Below are 19,638 nucleotides of genomic sequence, written 5' to 3' on the forward strand. Positions count from 1 at the left end.
TTAAACTTTGGAACTCACTTCCACAGGAGGCAGTGATGGCCACCAACCTAGATGGCTTTAGAAGAGGAAGAGAGAGCAGGATTTGAGCACAAGAGCCCTCTCCCCTCCTGAGGTTGCCAGCAACTATTATTCAGAAGCATTGCTGCCTCTGACTGTGGAGGCAGAGCAGAGCCATCCTGGCTAGTAGCCTTTGATATCCCTCTCCTTCTCCATGAACACATCTAATCCTTTTTAGGAAATGCATGTGAGATTGGTTTTCTTTATTCTGAAATCAAAACCAGAACCGCAGCCATGTTGGTCGTTGCAATACAACTCTACAAATCTATACAAAATAAAAAAATTCCTTGCAATAGCATTACGGCAAACCAACACAGCTACCTACCTGTATCTACAATTCTATGATTCTAAGCTATATCTTTCTGGGGAATTTGGCTAGCCTTAGTGGGTGGCTACTAGCCATAATGGCTGTTCCCCTCCTCCACAGTTGGAGGCAGCACCAATGCTTCAGAATACCAGTTTCTGGCGAGTGCAGGAGGGCTTTTCTGGCGGGGGGTTTCTCATTGGGGCGTCTGGTTGGCCACTGTGAGAACGGGATGTTGGGCTGAATGGGCCATTGCCCTTATCTAGAAGGATTTTCTTATATTCTAGGTTTCACTGGTGGAAGTGCCCAGTGAGCAGAGTTTTACTAGCTGGGTGCTCCTGCCTTTGGAAGGTCGCTGGCAGCATTTTCACCCATCTCTCCTTCCCCCAGGGGCCCCTGTACTCCGAAAACAACTGTTCCAGAGGATTGGGGCCCCTGGAACAGAATGAGGAGGTGGTACAGGGGGCTGCACAAAAAAGGAGACACCAGCAAAACTAACAACTAATATGCTGCCCCACCCCTGTCCTCAAGGGGAAACCTCTGCTTGTATCCCAGTTCCCTCCATGAATGGAAGGAGTTCTTCTATTTGTGGAGAGCTAGTGGGAATTCAAGCCTCTGTTAGCTGAGATTTCTGCATTGCAGCGGGTTGGACTAGATGACCCCCCCGGGGTCCTTTTCAACTCTCCAATTCTATGATTCTGTGACCCTGTGTTCCTGAAGGCAAATGGAAAGAACTCTCATCTTTTCTTTGTCTTGCCTCATGCTCAGTCTGAGCGTCCCTACTGGACACATTTGGAAAACCCCACCCCATCCCCTTCATGTTTCTGTGCAAGAGGAAAAGCTTTTCTGATGGGTATGGAATTGCCCTCGGATTGATCTCAAGGAACAGCCCAGATGTGCTTATAATAGGATGCAAGGGGGGCACACGCTGGACTGGCAAACTTCTCATTAAGACTCAGCTCCCACAAACTGCCGGCCACGGCCATGAAACATTCAGCAGTTTGATTGCTCTCTCTCTCTCTCTCTTTTCTTTTCTTTCAAACCCCCTTGACAAAGTGTTCTGTTTCAAAGCAGTGCCTCATTGTTGCGACGACGCAAGTGCCGGCAATTGTTCTGATCTCTTTCTCCTTTCCCCAACAGAACGAGCTGGTTCATACAGACGTCATCAAGCTTCTGGTGGAAGGGACCACCGTGGAAGGGCCAGAGGGCCTGCAGCTGCAGACTTTTGGTACGGGCTGAAATCTCTCCTCCCTCCGCCCCCCAAAGACCCCGTTTGATGCTGGCACCGAGGGCTGGAGTCCCGGGCAAGCTTACTTACATGGGCGTAGGCAGGGGGAGCAGGGGGGCAGTTGCCCCCCCTAGAAGCAGGGCCGCGGGCCAGCCTGCCCCGCTGACCGCCGCCACCCGGTGCCACTCCTTTTCTTTTAGGTCTCCCTTCTCCCTGGCTGGCTCTGGGGCGGGAGGAGGGAAAGCCAGCCAAACGCTTTGCGCGGCTCTGGGGTTTTCCCTCTGCCCGCCCCACAGCCAGCCTGCTAGAAGGAACGTCTCCCTTCTCCCTGGCTGGCTGTGGTGGGGCGGGCAGAGGGGAAGTTGGCCAAACGCTGTGCGCGGCTCTGGGGCTTTCCCTCCGCCCACCTCACAGCCAGCCTGCTAGAAGGGACGTCTCCCTTCTCCCCGGCTGGCTGTGGGGCGGGCAAAGCTTTTGGCTGGCTTTCCCTCCACCCGCCCCACAGCCAGCCAGGGAGAAGGGAGACGTCTAGCCTTCTAGCCGGCGATCACGGAGGGGGAGGAGGCGCCCCCTCGGCCCTGCCGATCGTGGAGGGGGAGGAGGGGGTCGGAGCAGCCCATTTTCGGGCTGATCCTGGCGCCCCCTCGCCCCTGAATGACCATGACTTGCCTTGCCCCACTGTGGCCCCTCCCCTCCCGTGCCCTGGCCCCGCCCCTTGCCCCCCTAATTTTGATCCTGGGTATGCCCCTGTCTGGAAACCAAGTCTTATGAGGAACAGTTGAGGAAGCCAAGTCTGCTTATCCGGGAGAAGATGAATAGGGGACGTGACAGCCATCTCGTACCCTGGATAGCTCCGTTGGTTAGAGCCTGGTGCTGATAACACCTAGGTTGCAGGTTCGATCCCCATATGGGACAGCGAGGGTTGGACTAGATGTCCATTGGGGTCCCTCCCAACTCCACAGTGATCATATGAGAAGGCAAAGCCACCTCATTTGATAAGAAGGACTGTAGGCCTACAGAGAAGAAGCTGCCCCACGTTGAGTTTCTGCCAGCAGTGGCTTCCGTTGATGCCTATTGGGGCTGGTCAGAGAGACCAGCAGGAGATGGGGTGGCCAGAATCTCCAATTGCAACTACAGTGGTGCCTCGACTTACAAATTTAATCCGTTCTAAAAGCACCTTCGTAAGTCGAAAAATTCATAAGTCGAAAAACGCCATTGGAAACGCGATTTCCCATAGGAATGCATTGAAAACGGAAAAATTCGTAAGTCGAAGCAACCCTATCTAAAAAGGCGTAAGTCGAAAAATCCCTATCTAAAACCGCCACGGTTTTTTTTCAGATGTTGAGACATTCGTAAGTGTGCAGCCATTATCCCCATTCGTAAGTCGAAAAATTCAGTTGTCGAGTTGTGCGTCTAAGTCGAGGTACCACTGTACTAGGGGCAACACTGAGACTGAGGAAGCTAACTGGCAGGGTCCCCCATCCCCACGGGCCAGTTGTATGAAAGCCTCTCTTTTCAGCACAGCTAGATAAAAAGGACCATGTTTTCTTCCTGGGCCGAAAATTGCAGCCCCTTTGTTTCTCTTTTTCAGAATTCCCATATAACCCCTGCATCAGATCGGCCAAAGGGAGCTGTGATTGTTCCCTGCGCCAGTTAAACGGCTGGTGAATCTGGAGCTATTGCTCTTGTTAAACAACAGGTTGAATAGCTAGAGCCTCCCAGGGGAAATGGAGCCCTGACAGAGTTCCATGACAAACTTTTTATTTCTTATTTATACCCCTCTCTCCTTCCAAACAGGCTGCGGGACTTCATTTGACTTTCACAAGAAGATTGATTATTTGTTCCTTGTGGGTACAGAAGAAGGCAAAATCTACAAAGTAAGGCCCTTCCCTCTGCAAGCTGTTGCTCCTCCTGTTTCTGCAGAATGATGCCTGGCATTTCCAGTCCCAAAATATGCTCTGAAAGGCTTCTGTGTCTGCATGCGACGAAGCCTGCATGACGTTTGCCAAAATCCTCTCAAGATGGGATGTTTAAGTAAAGCAAGTGAACAGATTGCACTGACTGAGTTTGAGGAGGAATTTCCTCCCTCGAGGAGAACCAGACTGTGAGCGACACTTTGGGCCAGGAAGGAAGGACTTTGGGCCAGGGAAGGAAATGAAATTGGCCTTGCCAAACTCCCTGCCGTGCAAATAAAAAAATCCAGCTTTTTAAGACTGCACAAGAACGAGGAGTAGCAAGCCCAGCCATGCTGCCCGTAGAGCTTGTTTGTTAAATGGTTTTTGGAAGAGAATGCTGTTGCCTTTAACGCCTTCCGACAATCAGCCCAACAATGCACTAATTTTTGGCTGCAGAACAATTATGGCAAATTTCAGAGAGTAGCTCTGTTAATAGCATTTCGGAAGCCAAGGATTATCTTAATTACACACCCAGCCCCTATCTGCTGCCCTTTTGTGCAGATAAAATGTTTCTGCATTAATGCAGGCGTGCTGCCCTAAACGGCTGCCACGTACTCTGCGTGCATGCCCTGTTTATGAATCTGCCAGGCAAAAAAACCCCTCTCGATGGGGGTTGGGAGCAGGGATTTGAGGAAAAGAAACTAAGGGCATCAACTTTGCGCACAGAAGTCTTGTGGAAACTCTCCTTCTCCTTAATCTATTAATTGCCTTCTATGCAATCATCTCAAGGTGAGGTACAATAAAAGGTAAAGGGACCCCTGACCATTAGGTCCAGCCGTGACCGACTCTGGGGTTGTGCGCTCATCTCGCATTATTGGCCGAGGGAGCCGGCGTACAGCTTCCAGGTCATGTGGCCAGCATGACAAAGCCGCTTCTGGCGAACCAGAGCAGCACATGGAAACGCCATTTACCTTCCCGCCAGAGCGGTACCTATTTATCGATTCTGCACTTTGATGTGCTTTCTAACTGCTAGGTTGGCAGGAGCTGGGACTGAACAACAGGAGCTCACCCCGTTGCAGGGATTCGAACCACTGACCTTCTGATCAGCAAGCCCTAGGCTCTGTGGTTTAATCCACAGCGCCACCTGCATCCCAAGAAAAACAAAAACCCATACAATAAAACCATTACAAAATTAAATAACAGGCATTAGTTAATCACTGCGGAAGAGTTTACTCTTAATTGCCCTCCTAGGCCTGGCAGAACAGAAACCGTTTCAGCAGGCATTTTTAGAGCTGGCACAGAAGGAACTGCTAGGTTGGCAGGAGCTGGGACCAAGCAACGGGAGCTCACCCCATCACAGGGATTCGAACCACTGACCTTCTGATCAGCAAGCCCTAGGCTCAGTGGTTTAACCACAGTCCCACCTGGGTCCCTTGATGTACAATAGAAACAGCAAAAAACAGTTGAAAACTCCCCAGCCAAGAGGACGGAAACTAAACTAAAACAATATAAAATAGCCACTCCCGGAAAGGACAAGTTTATCCAGCTGGGCACAAAAATGTATCCCACTGTTTCCTGCCATAACTCCACAGGAATGCTGTTCCCTAGAAGAGGGGCAGCCACACCCAAAGCCCTGCTCCAAGTTTCTGCAGAGCAGGCTTCCGAGATATTTGCAGGAGGGACATAACCTCCAGCCGCAAGGATCTTTGGGTGTATAAGGGATAAGGCGGTCTCTCAAGTAACCTGGTTCTGAGCTGTATAGGGCTTTTGATGTTAATGCATCTTGAACTTGGCCCAGTAGGAGACTGGCAGCTAGTGAAAGCGTGGCAAGCAGAGGGTCCGGTCCATATGCTACTGGTTGCTTGCCACCACCACTGTCCTACAAGCATCTAGCTGCCTTGTTCTGCATCAGCTGCCGCCTCCAGCCAACCCCAAGGGTAGCCCCACGTAGAGTGCATTGCAGTAATCCAGCTGTGAGGCTACCAATGCTGAGACATCTGCTTTGTGTGGTGGGTGCCCCTTGCTGTGGAAAACGTGGTCAAAATTAAAGGGTTCAGGAGCTCAGACCAGACCCAATTTCATAAAATCATACACAGATTTTACAAAAACGAGAGAGGAAAAACTCCAAATAACTGCACAGATTAAAATAGCTCAGAAGGTAAGAAAGCAACAAACACTAACTTATCCAGCTAATGAACATAAAGGCTTACACTTAAATCTCAGTAGGCTGAGCAAAGGAACAGGATGCTGTCAAAAGCCCAAATAGGCACTGACCTTGGCTGGCTGGTTGCTGAGAGCTCCCACCAATCCAGGTTTGATGGGGACTTAGACCATAGGTGTCCAACTCTTCCACCCAATTACCTTGTGACACCAGCCTTGAAGCCTTAATGGGAGACAGTTGTATGTAAGCTCCCTAATTCTGAGGTTCTTGCCCAACATTCCCATAAACCAGTCTGAAAGGGGTGATATAATCACATGCTTACAGAGAGGTTTTTAATGTTTGAGATTTTTATGTTTTAATAGAGGAATTATACCAGAAAGATATGGAGGTCTCGTACACCCCAGGTAGTATGGTTGCTGACCTTGAGCCAGACATCTTGGAGAGTGAAGTCAAATGGGCCTTAGAAAGCACTGCTAATAACAAGGCCAGTGGAAGTGATGATATTCCAGCTGAACTATTTAAAATTTTAAAAGATGATGCTGTTAAGGTGCTACACCAAATATGCCAGCAAGTTTGGAAAACTCAGCAATGGCCAGAGGATTGGAGAAGATCAGTCTACATCCCAATTCCAAAGAAGGGCTGTGCCAAAGAATGCTCCAACTACCGCACAATTGCGCTCATTTCACACGCTAGCAAGGTTATGCTTAAAATTCTACAAGGCAGGCTTAAGCAGTATGTGGACCAAGAACTCCCAGAAGTGCAAGCTGGATTTCGAAAGGGCAGAGGAACCAGAGACCAAATAGCAAACATGCGCTGGATTATGGAGAAAGCTAGAGAGTTCCAGAAAAACGTCTACTTCTGCTTCATTGACTATGCAAAAGCCTTTGACTGTGTCGACCACAGCAAACTATGGCAAGTTCTTAAAGAAATGGGAGTGCCTGATCACCTCATCTGTCTCCTGAGAAATCTCTATGTGGGACAAGAAGCTACAGTTAGAACTGGATATGGAACAACTGAGTGGTTCAAAATTGGGAAAGGAGTACGACAAGGTTGTATATTGTCTTCCTGCTTATTTAACTTATATGCAGAATTCATCATGCGAAAGGCTGGACTAGATGAATCCCAAGCCGGAATTAAGATTGCCGGAAGAAATATCAACAACCTCAGATATGCAGATGACACAACCTTGATGGCAGAAAGCGAGGAGGAATTAAAGAACCTTTTAATGAGGGTGAAAGAGGAGAGTGCAAAATATGGTCTGAAGCTCAACATCAAAAAAACCAAGATCATGGCCACTGGTCCCATCACCTGCTGGCAAATAGAAGGGGAAGAAATGGAGATAGTGAGAGATTTCACCTTCTTGGGCTCCTTGATCACCAGATGGTGACAGCAGTCACGAAATTAAAAGACGCCTGCTTCTTGGGAGAAAAGCAATGACAAACCTAGACAGCATCTTAAAAAGCAGAGACATCACCTTGCCGACAAAGGTCCGTATAGTTAAAGCTATGGTTTTCCCAGTAGTGATGTATGGAAGTGAGAGCTGGACCATAAAGAAGGCTGATCGCCGAAGAATTGATGCTTTTGAATTGTGGTGCTGGAGGAGACTCTTGAGAGTCCCATGGACTGCAAGAAGATCAAACCTATCCATTCTTAAGGAAATCAGCCCTGAGTGCTCCCTGGAAGGACAGATCGTGAAGCTGAGGCTGCAATACTTTGGCCACCTCATGAGAAGAGAAGAATCCTTGGAAAAGACCCTGATGTTGGGAAAGATTGAGGGCACTAGGAGAAGGGGACGTCAGAGGACAAGATGGTTGGACAGTGTTCTCGAAGCTACGAACATGAGTTTGACCAAACTGCGGGAGGCAGTGCAAGACAGGAGTGCCTGGCGTGCTATGGTCATGGGGTCACGAAGAGTCGGACACGACTAAACGACTAAACAACAACAACAACAACAATATTTTGTTGGAAGCCACCCAGAGAGGCTGGGGCAACCCAGTCAGACGGGTGGCATATAAATTAAATTATCATTAAATTATCAAGCTATCCCAGTCCAAGAAGAAGTGTTCCTCACTCTGGGTCTTTCTCCTCCACAGCTTCCACTGTCTCTTCTCTTGCCTTTCCATTGCATCCCCTCCTCAATTAGCTTCCAGGAAATTCTAGGAAAGTATTTGCCATACTCCTAGGTAACACACGAAAGCCTCCAATTCAGACTTGGAAGTCCCAAGTCACTCTAAAATAAAACACAACAAACCCCACAGAGGTGGATTTGGCACAGGGTCGAACGGCCCATTGTGAAGGAGAACTTTGGCTGGACCTTTTGTCTTCTAGAGTGGTCCAGGCATCAAAAGGGCAAATTAGATCTAGAGGTGAGAGCCTTGGAGTGGAAGGAAGCATCAATGGAGGAAGGTGACCCCTCTTCCATTCCTTCCTGCCATGGGCCCTCTTGTGCCTTTGGCAAACGGGTTTGGAAGCAGGCATGGGCATAGCCAAGGGTGCCCCCCCCCATCAAGTAGAACAATAGACATACTTAACTAACTGACCAATCACATCGATTCTGCCCCCCCAAAAAAAGTCCTGTCCCTCCCAAGAAAAATTCTGGCTTTGCCCATGGAAGCAGGTGCAGTTCTGCCCTTAATGAGTTGGCCATATAATTTTGGTTTGGTCATTCTCTGAGCCAGGACCTCATAGGTTTATTGCCATATGTCGTTTGGGCTAAGAGAACCCTTCTTGCCAAGAAAGTACCATCATCAACAGTCATCTGAATGTTAATATTTCCTGGCCCTCCAGCCCTATAAAACCTCTTCTGCACTAGAAACAAACATTCAGGCAAGCCAGCATCTTCCTCCTTCTGTTAAATTGCCCGTGGTCTGATTGCCGGAAGGAAGGCGTTGGTGAGGAAACATACTGATCTTTGGTTTCAGGAATCATTAGCAATGATGGAGGGCTGCTGCTTTGCAGGTGCTTTTCAGCAATATAATTATGTGCAGGACCAGCAGCTCAGTCTCTCGGAAAGATTCCTGTACCTTAAACATTTATAAAAAATTTCAGTGATGCTGGAATGTCCAGCTCACCCAAAGAGGCAAATCTGTCACCTGAACCAATGCAATTTAACAGGGAAGAGCAGCTTATCTGGAAGGCCCTGGGGTACCCCACGAGTCAGAAATTAATAATTTTGCTTTCAGGCAGAACTGGCCAACTGGAGACAGTGACCTTCAGAAAGGGTGCAACAGAGATTTGCATTTGGTCTTGCCGAGTTAGAATGCCGGAATTTAATCTCAGTGGTCTTCATTCAACTCTGACATAAGCTTTAAAGTTTAAAGCTTTAAAGAACAATGCTCTCTGTTAAAATACAGTAATGCTCTGTGTGCGTTTTTAGCAAATTTGCGCCATTAAATACAGCTGCAAGTAGTAAGAACAGGAAGGCTGGTATTCAGAAGTCCTGCTGCCTCCGGCTGTGAAGGCAGAACAGCCATTATGGCTAGTAGCCACGGATAGCCCTCCTCTATGAACTGGTCTAATCCTCCTTAGTAAATACACGCGCGATTGGTTTTCCTTATTCTAAAATCAAATCCAGCTTGTTAGTCTGTGCAAAGCAATGTATTGGCAAGGGTTGAAAGAAACTGCATTGCAGGGGGCTGGACTAGATGAGCCTCAGGGTCCCTTCCAGCTCTACTGTTCTATGATTCCAGACTATATCTTTCTGGGGAACTTGGCTTGTTCTAGTAGGTGGCTACTAGCTATGATGGCTCTGGTTAAGGTAAAGGTAAAGGTACCCCAGTCGTGGACAACTCTGGGGTTGCGGCGCTCATCTCGCTCTATAGGCCAAGGGAGCCGGCATTTGTCCGCAGACAGCTTCCGGGTCATGTGGCCAGCATGACTAAGACGCTTCTGGCAAACCAGAGCAGCACACGGAAACATCGTTTACCTTCCCGCTGGAGCAGTACCATCTCCCTTGTCTGCATTGTCTAGTCCATGGTGGCTTTACTCCTGTTGCTTGTGCAGCATCTAGCATGCTGTTTGTGCTACATGTCTGTTAAATGAGAATCAGGAGTTGCAGTCATCTGAATCTGATGTCCAAATCTGAACTCTGGGTTCTTTGCATTACTGTACATTGGCTTGTGGCAGCGTCTCCCGAGGAGCGAGTAGGAATTCTTCATGTGGCTGAAAAGGGACGCTTAATAAACAGCCCAGCTCTAAAAATACTTCCATTAAGCCCAATTTCACTGGCCGGATTCAGGATTAGAGAGCAGAGTGAGGAAATTACTATGATGATCAGGGCTCCGTGCTGTGTGCCAAAGGGAGACAAAGCAGGTATCAGGTGTTAAGTGAAAACTCGCCTCGGGGAGGGGGGGCAAGGGGGATAATGCAGAGAGCTGAGCAACAGAATTTCACCAACTCCTTGTATTTTTGCAGTGTTCGAAGTCCTACTCGACGCAATTCCTGGACATCTTTCATGCCCACCATATGGCCGTCGATGCCGTGAGCTGGAACCCGTTCCACGGCAAGGTCTTCATTTCCTGCAGCTCAGACTGGACAGTGAAGATCTGGGACCACAACATAAAGTATGTCCAGCCACAGCCTGTGCTTTGCCCTACCGTCATCCCATGCACTGGAGGGGGGGGTGGAAGGCAGTTGTGATTTATGCTGATAAACTTTGGAACTCCCTGCCTATTGATGTCAAACAGGCACCTTCACTGTACTCTTTCTGGCACCTGCTAAAAAACTATTTTTTTGTTTTTGTTTTGGCATGCCTGCTCAGAGAGTTGATGCAGGTTTTAATCTGTTTTTAGCCTGTGGTTATTTTTTCAGTGTCTTACATTGTTGTTGTTAATGCTTCTTATTTATAATTTAGCAAACTGCTTTGGCGGGAGGGGGGAGAGTAGTAGATGCTGTGTGTGTGTAATCATGCAGTGTATAAAGTTTATGAAATAAAGAAAGAAAATAAATTATGCCCGCATGGGCAGGAGTTTTCCGTGGCTGTTCTGCACAGCTACGGGATGGCCACAGCTTTCCTTCTGCAAAGGTGATGGGTCACTATAGGCAGCAAGGCTGGCACAAGAAGTAACCTGAGCGGATGGGCAAGATGGGTTGGGAGGCCAGAGAAGCAGTCCCTAATCTAAAAGGTGCCCCCCCAAACCCCTTCTGGAGGATGCTGGCTGGAGCAAACAGCCGGATTACACTCAGTTGTGCACAGCAGGGGGGCTGCCTTGTTGGGGCGCAGCTTTGAGGTCATACAGTGCAGCTACTTGGGGGAGCAAAATGCCCCTGGCAGACTCTGGCCAAAGATGCCCTTCCTTGGCCCCCATGTGGGTGCCAACCTCCATCCCTGCCCTGCAGTGGGTCACACCAGAGGGACTTATTCAGCTGCCCACTGGCCTCAATGGCCCTAAAAGCGAAAGGAGAGCAAGAAAAGACCTTCTGGGCAGACTGGTTAAACTTTTCTGCCTTCTATGGAACTGAACAGAACCTGGCCTTTTTGGAATATTTGTTGTCTGCTTTCTCTGTGCCATCTATAACCCTTTCATTTAAACCAGTAGCCTGGCTCAAATTCCTCATGTGGTTGCCTGCCTCTCTGCCTGGGCCTGTTCTTGGCTTGCTTCTGCCCCCCGGAACGGATTCTGCCCAGCCCTGACTCAGAAGGTGGCATCTCCTGACATCCAGTGTCTTTTCCTTTGCAGGACTCCCATGTTCATCTACGACCTCAATTCTGCTGTTGGAGATGTTGCTTGGGCTCCATATTCCTCCACCGTCTTTGCTGCGGTTACCACTGACGGGAAGGTAAGCTGATTGTCTGCCTGCTTATCTATCATCTCTTGCATGGATTGATGGGTCCTGCTGGTGACCTTGACCGTAGGCCCTGTCGGGGTAATGCCAGTTTGGCTTCTGACATGCATATAGCCAACCATTCCGAAGTGAAGCTGATTCATCTTAAGGAAAAGATGGATATTCTGAGCCTTTCCAGACATCCCACAGGTACCAGGCCAACATTAACATGGCAGGAAGCCGTTGACCACCTGTAAGTGGTGCCTCTGCCATCTTTGGTTTGTTAGCTGGCCATTCCCCCCTGGGTCTATACACAAAGTACCACTGGCAGATGTGGACACAGGGACCGCAGGCGGACAGGCAACAGGGGCAGCAAGTGGTGGATGTTGATGCTGGTGCAATGCACAGAAAAACCAGGCGAGAGCAATGAATCATAAAACGGTACAGTTGGAAGGGACCCCATGGGTCATCTAGTCCAACCCCCTGCAGTGCAGGTTTTACAGCTGAAGCTTCCCTGACAGATGGTCATCCAAACTCTGATTAAAAACCTCCAAGGAAAGAGAGGCCACCACCTTCCAAAGTCATCCGTTCCAGTGTTGAACAGCTCTTGCTGTCAGACATTTTGGTTGGCAACTGTCTGCCTTGGGAGATAATGGACAAGTACAACTTTGGAGGTGAGGTCAAGCTGTTGGATGGTTGCAGTGCTTGCTGTGGTGAGAGACATGTTTTGTTGCAGCTGGGGCAGGGGAAGGTGTCTGGTTGTGTTGCTGCAGATGCACCATGGCATTTCTTCTCTCTTTGCTCCTCCCAGCAGTCATTCCTCCTCCGGTCACTGTTGTGGATGCACAACCAGACTGTCTGTCTCCTGGCACTGCGCTCGTCTGCAAGGGATTAGCGCACAGCAGGGCTGATGTTGCTAGTTCTTCCTAATGTTTAGTCGGAACCTCCTTTCTTGCAATTTGAATCCATTGGTTCCAGCCCGACCCTGTGGAGCGGCAGAAAGCAAGCTTGCTGACGTTTACTTAGTGGGGCATGAGGATGTGCAAGGCCTGCCTTTGAACATGAAGCAAAAGAATATTCGGCATAAAGCAGAAGAAGTGGTGAAGAAATGTCCTGCATTTTCTCTCGCTTCCTTGGATAAAATCCAAGGCCACGGAAGGATGCTTTCTCTCATGCCCCCAATCTGGAAATAATTGTTTATCAGCTACATCCAAAGGCAGGGAAAAGAACAGCTTCCTTCTTCCCTTACTGCCCCTCTCTTTGAAGGTTTGGAACAATCTGTATCCATGCAATTGTCATGTCCACCATTTAAAAAAATAATAATTGGCAGGGGGAGAAACACAGCTTTCCCTTAGGAGCGACTTTAGATGGAGATCAGATCTTTGGCAGAGTTATTCATAAAGACGGTCTTTTCTCCATGGACCAGCGCATTTGGGAAAGGCTGGGGTAGAGTAGACCTTTTTGGTGATGCTCAAACAAGTGCCCAAGATTCATTTTTTAATAAAGTCTTTCCTACCCCACATCAGGGGAGCTGAGAATCGTTCATAACCTTTTTGTCCCTCCTGTTCAAATGGCTCAGCTCAATTACTGCGGATAATTCAATCCTGTCCCCTAATGAAGTGCTGCTGGCATCAATTCCGGAAAGGAATATGCTTTAATAGGGATACATGAAGCTACACGAGGCACTGCCAGGGGAGGATGGCCTTTGGTATTCAGGAGCAGACACCTATTTTGCCATGGCAGAAAACTGGTCTGCTCTCTGCCACAACCGTAACCTAAAATAAAAGGAAGTAAAGGCAGGGAGGTGAGCTCTTTGCGAGCCACAGGTTAAATAAACAGTTGCCCTCTGTAGTGGTGCTGGCCAGAGTGAAGGCCCAGGACTTCTTGGCTATTTCAGAGGGCTAATGAGTGATTGATCAGCATAGGTTTGTAATCTATTTGCCATCGGTATTTTGATAAAGGCATGGAATTGCATGCAAGCACTTCCTCTTCTTCACAGGAAGTATAACTATGAAACTTGTGGGCACAAGAATGCAGAGATTGAGCACTGGTTTGGATGGCTTTTTCAGAAAGAAGATGACAGAGATTCAAGGGAGAGCAGGACTACCATAGCAGAGCTTCCATGTTCAGAGGCAGTATACCTTAGCCACACCCCCTCTTTCCACCAGCCCTCCTTTGAACCTTCCGTGAGCATTTTTGCCTGCCTGGAATAATGTGTTCAAACCCTGGCAGTGCCTTTTGCTTCTCTGCATGGAGGTTGTGCAGAAGAAGCGAACCTACTGCACAAAGGTAAAATATTGCATGCATTGCTCCGCCCATTTTGGACTCTGGCCCCACCCACCACTCCCATGTGGCCCCCAGAAAATTTTCAAGAAAGGAATGTGCCCATTGTGTTAAACAAGCTTCCCCATCACTGCTTTAGAATCTCACTCAGTGTTGGGGAGAGTTTTTTAATGAACGGGATACCAGATTGGACTTTTGATCACTTCTCTCCCCAAAATAGGATGGATCCTAGCAATGGATTGGACACAAATGCCGCCTGCTCTGCCCCCCCCAAGCTGCCTTATTTGGCAGACCCAGCAAAGTGATTCTTATCTTCACACTCTTGATTTTTCTGAGCTTCTCTCTTGGTAGAGGAGGGCTGCTGTGGTTCATTACATGGATTTGCATAACATTGGTAGGCTGAGCTTGAAAATGCAAGGCATTAAGCACATCCTTTTCTCAGAAAAGGTTTCAAAGGCTAAATAATTCCTCTGCCATGTTGCAAAGGATTGAATTAAGCTGCTTCTTTTTTTAAAAAAAAGGCAAAGAAAAGAAAGGCAAAGAAATAAGCAGGCAGTTTAATATATTGACCACGAAGACTGAGTAGTAATGAGATATTTTGAGATGGATAGATCCTTCATCGGTGGTAATGGAGCTATCCTTGCCATGACAAATGACCTCAGGATAAATACCAGCCTGCCAAGTGCGTTTGTTGAGTGGCTCAAATGCTTATTCGATAGATGCTCCTGGGGCCTTTAATTCCTCCTTGCTAAAAGTAGCAACCTTTTGAGATTCAGAAGGCTGTAAACTCAGCAACGACCTTCTGGAAACCCGCCAATGTTTTTTTGAACCACTTTCTGTCAGTCAGAAGGAGGAGGTTTGCCCTTTTCAAACAACAACAACAAACAAAACGGTAACAACAAAACGGTACTGAGCAGTTGCTTGTATAACAAATTGCAACCCAGATTGGCTTCCCGGGTCAGTTTTTATCAAGGTCGCTGCTCCCATCCAGAGTCTCCACCATTAATCCTCAAGTTACGCGTTCTGTATTTCACCACTTCTCTAATGTCCCATTTGGTGCCAAAGGCTGCAAACTGGTGCAACCTCTCCAGACCATTTGAACAAATGGCCATCCCTTTTGGATTCCTTCATTGCAGCAAATCTCAGCTACGGCCATGACCACAAGCAAATATCTAGGACTGAGGGCAGTACTTTTGAATCTAAGCATGTGACTTCCTGGACCCTAGGGGAAGGATCCCACCACCTTTTAGAAATGATCACCATCAGGGGCATCTTGCCCATAGAAGCAAGTGGCGCAGGGCGCCAGGGCGCCAAGTTCTGGAGGGCGCCAGGGAAGAGGCAGAGGCTGGGCACGGCACAGCACCTCCCGGCACCAGCTCGCCGCCCTCACCCGCCTTGCTGAAGCAGCGCCGCGCCCGGAGCCTCCGCCTCTTCCCCGCTGGAGGAGCCGCCCTCCAGCCGCTGCCTGCCTCCTCCAGCCCCACAAAGCTGCCGGCAGCGCCGCAAAAAGGTCAGCAACTCTGGGAAACAGGGGGGGCACCGGCGGAGGGATTTTTGCACCACGGCGCCAGATATACTTAAGACGGCCCTGATCACCATGTCCCATAATTAATCAATGTGACTTTGCAACTCTGGCACAAGAGGTGCCTCAGTCATCTTTGAAGTGTTCCTTGTACAAGGCCACAAGGACACCATCGCAAGGCAGAGTATCGACAACTTTTGTGCTGTAGGGTTATGTGAGTCAGGAGTCTCCAATTCACATTTCACCCCACCTGCGAACTCCCTTAAGCAAGCCTACGTCTCCAATAATATGCATTTGGGCTACCTTGCTTGGCTTGTTATACGAATCGTTGCGATAATGAAGAAGAAATGCTCAAAAAGCAGTGTGCCACGCAGCTTTCTCATTTCATTTCATTCCACGATCCAAAGAGCCTCTGTGGGGAAGGAAGGAAGGGCTGGGTGGTTCTTAATATGCAGCAAGGAAATGTCATCTCTTTTCTGACTGCTTTGCTCTTTCTACCCTGTTTCTCATATTTTAAGACATACCCATAAAATAAGCCATAGCAGGATTTTTAAGCATTCAAGGAATATAAGCCATACCCCGAAAATAAGACATAGTGATAGGCGCAGCAGCAATGCCGGCCGCGGCAGGAGGAGGAAAAAAAATAAGACATCCCTTGAAAATAAGCCATAGTGTGTATTTTTGAGAAAAAAATAAATATAAGACATGTCTTATAATATGAGAAACACGGTAAGATTTCTTTCCTCTCCTCTCGCTCACTTGACAGTGCTGTGCAAAGGAAGAGGAGTTTTTTGGTTTTAATTTAGGCATATGTATATATATATCTTGAGATAAATCTTATATGCCACCCAGTCTGGATAGAGAACAGCCTTTCGACAGAGCACAGGTTAAAAATCTAACCAGAGATTTCAGAGTCTTTTGCAAAGGTAGTTGACTTCACAGGATGCAGCATCTATATTTAGGATATTGTTTTCTGTACGCCGTGTTGACGATTGTCTTCCATCACCTGCAACATAAAGAACCCTCAGGCTCTTTCATCACCCCTGTTGGCAAATGATGTGTCTAGCCAGGGAGCACTTTGAATAAACCTGGCACTCATCCTGTCTTCCCAGGCATGCAGGCCATACAAAATTAGAAGATGGCATCCTGCTTGCATTGTATGTGTGAAACTGGCCTTCTACAAAGAGCTTGTCCACTTTCTCACTTTCTCCAATGCTTTCCCCTGGGAAAACCTGATCTTTACTGCTGAATCAGAGCAAATGTCAATTGGGTTTTCTCTGGATTGATGTTTGCTCCGATTTAGCGCTAAAGAGTGGGTTTTCTGGGAGAAAGCAGCAGGGCAGAGGCAAAACAACTGCTTTCTAGGCACAAGTCAAGCGGAAGTGTGGACAAGCCCTAAGTCAGACCAGTGAGTTCAGTACTGGCTACTTTGACCAGCTGCAGGATCACAGGTAACGAAAGGTCTTTCCTGTAGACTGGCTGTCTGGGTGCTATTTCAACACCTCCTTAATGGAAAAGCGAGTCTGGGCACAGCCTCTCCACCAATTAACAGTTGTCTGGCACAAGTCACTAATGAAGTTTGTGTGATCAAACTTCTTGTTATGAACTTAGCCTCTTCCCTGCCCCTGTTTTGGCTCTGCAGATTTTCTAACCACCTTTGAATTTGTGCATCTAGCACAGGGATTGCTCTGTGCGGGGCTTTATTTGTGCTTGATCCAGAAGAACATGGTGTGGAGGATTTTGGAGAGAAGAATCTTAATAATCACTGGTCCTGAAAGACCTGCATTGGCTCCCAGTACGTTTCCAAGCACAATTCAAAGTGTTGGTGCTGACCTTTAAAGCCCTAAATGGCCTCGGTCCTGTATACCTGAAGGAGCGTCTCCACCCCTATCTTTCAACCCGGACACTGAGGTCCAGCGTCAAGGGCCTTCTGGGGGTTCCCTCCATGCGAGAAGTGAGGTTACAGGGAACCAGACAGAGGGCCTTCTCGGTAGTGGCGCCTGCCCTATGGAACGTCCTCCCATCAGGTATCAAGGAAATAAACAACTATCTGACTTTTAGAAGACATCTGAAGGCATCCCTCTTTAGGGAAGCTTTTAATGTTTGGTGTTTTATTGTGCTTTTAATATTCTGTTGGGAGCCGCCCAGAGTGGCTGAGGAAACCCAGCCAGATGGGTGGGGTATTGTGAGGGATAAGAGGTACCGGCAGCCCACTCCCATCCTGAATACCAGCTCCTCCCCCAGTGGGGAGGGGGAGACTTCGAGTGGTGATTCAGGAAGTGGAAACAGGAGCTCGAGTACCTTGGCGGAGCACAGGCACCGCCTGGGAAGGGAACAGGGAAGCAGGGAGACGGTGGGAAAGAGGCCGATCCCAGCTACGCCGGAATTGCGTAAAAAGCGCAGGGGGCGGAGATTCAATATGCCAAGATTACTTTGCTGGAGGAAAACGCGCGAATCGCCATTCGGAGGTTCTGCGGAAGACTAGCAATATGTACCACTATCTGTAAATAGCACTGCTTTCAGCACTGTAAATACACAGCACCAATAAAAGGATAAAATGCAGAGCTGTGTGGAGTCGTTACTCTGAAGTAGCCCAGCCAGGCCACTGTGACAGGTATAAATATATTATTATTATTATTATTATTATTATTATTATTATTATTATGGCATGTTGAGCAGGGCAGGAGCATCCTTTGCTGGTTCTGTTCTCTTCGCAGCCACAGGTGCTCTTGCAGGCCAGAGAGTGACGCCCCAAGCCTGTTGCTAAATTTATCGCCCCCTCTCCCCAAAGGACCTGCCAGCTTGAAACCCTGGCATGTTTGTGTCAGGGCACACTGAGCTCTGCCTCAGCAGAGGGAGGCGAAAGGATCCATCCCGAGGCCAGCGGAAGCTGTATGTCAGAAAGATGCACGTCAGGATATAAAGGCCATGTTGGTATTTAATCATCCCTCACCTTTCTTTGCCGTATTGATTCCATCTGATGTTGCCCAGGGTACCGGATCTTTTGCTTTGTTGCTACTGCCTTTATTTCTGACTCACCCTGGATCCTTGCGCTGATTAGAGGAGATCTGGTGACACAGACTGGCCTTCCGTTCGCTCGCCGATAGGACTTCCAGCTTCATGCCACATCCCGGCTAAGGTGGTTTAGGACCAATTAATGTGGAAGCACATGCACAACATAATTAAACACCTCGGGTTGTTGAAATAAAAATCTCGCTCTTGACTAACTTGAGAAAAACGCCTGCAAAATCATGACAAGGTGGCATATGAACTATAAAATCTATTAAACCCCATAAATTTAAACTGCAGGTACTTGTCATCCAACATGAAGGAAGGTAGAACTTTTTTATCACTTAACGGTGGACTTTTCTGGTGGCGCAGAAATTGATTTGTAATTATCTTAATACCACCGAATGGAATGAAATCTCTGAGTTGTTTACATATAAACAGATCAAAAATATGAACAATAACCTTCAGTAACGTTTCTTGGAAACCAGATGAAAACAGATCAAATCTCTCTCCCCGCCTACAGAACAGAGAATTAAGAGGAATCATAGAATTGTCGAGCTGAAATGGTTCCCAAGGGCCATCTAGTCCAACCCCCTGCAAGGCAGAATCACAGCCAAGTTTTAAAGCCATTGCTGTCTCCACTTCTCAAATTATCCAAGGGAAGATGTGTTCACAAGGCCTGAGCAGTTTTTGTTTCTTTGCATAAAGAGTTAACTTCACTGACCCCTTGTGAGTTTTGCCAACCTGCTCCTGACTCCCGCTTTGACACTTTGGCCAATCACACAGTTTTATTTCAGGAGCGCTAATAAGTGCATTTCTGAACTCTCTTTCTCTGCCTTCTGTCAGAAAAAAAAAGAGAAATGCAATTCTTTTCTGTAGCTGAGTCAATAAACAAATAATAAGCTTTTGTCTTTGGGAGTTCACAGAACCCAGAGTTTGTGGCTGGAAAGTTCAGAGACTTGATTATCTCTGACCTTCTGCACGCTTGCAAGCTTCTCAGCCTCCGTCCCTGGTGCCTCTTGCCTGTGTGTGGCTGTCGTGTTTTGGAAAGCCTGGAGCCAGCATCCAAAGCAATTTGCATTTGTCAGCGCCTGCCTGTGCACTTCAAAACAACATCCTACAGATGGCTCTTTCTTCATAACAGCGACTGGGGACTTCCCCGGACTGTTGCAGAAATGTGCCAAGCGGAGCCAGAATAGAGAAGGACTGAGCAAGACAGAAATGCTGCAGGGGAAGGAGGAGGAGGAGGAGGAGGAGGAGGAGGCAAATGCCCTCCCTCCTAGTTTCTTCCCCAGGACCCAGTCAGACAGAGGTAGTCTGCTCCTGCACATGGAGGTTCCATGCAACTCTCTCATGTCTAAGAACCTTGGAAAGACCTTTCCCCGTGCATTTGTGAATTCTTTTATTATTATCATT

The 19,638-nt window shown here is 48.0% G+C and overlaps 1 protein-coding gene across 1 annotated transcript in view; it reads left to right on the forward strand.

Moving 5' to 3' along the window:
* DNAI1 (dynein axonemal intermediate chain 1) overlaps window positions 1-19,638 on the forward strand; it is a 137,098-nt gene that overhangs the window by 79,532 nt on the left and 37,928 nt on the right. Inside the window, exons 15-18 of the mRNA XM_060280401.1 lie at window positions 1,502-1,589; window positions 3,387-3,466; window positions 10,059-10,207; window positions 11,324-11,423. Coding sequence (XP_060136384.1) covers window positions 1,502-1,589; window positions 3,387-3,466; window positions 10,059-10,207; window positions 11,324-11,423 — 417 coding nt within the window. The remainder of the gene's footprint in view (window positions 1-1,501; window positions 1,590-3,386; window positions 3,467-10,058; window positions 10,208-11,323; window positions 11,424-19,638) is intronic.

The sequence above is a fragment of the Zootoca vivipara genome, chromosome 11 (assembly GCF_963506605.1).
Source record: "Zootoca vivipara chromosome 11, rZooViv1.1, whole genome shotgun sequence".
Classification (NCBI taxonomy): domain Eukaryota; kingdom Metazoa; phylum Chordata; class Lepidosauria; order Squamata; family Lacertidae; genus Zootoca; species Zootoca vivipara.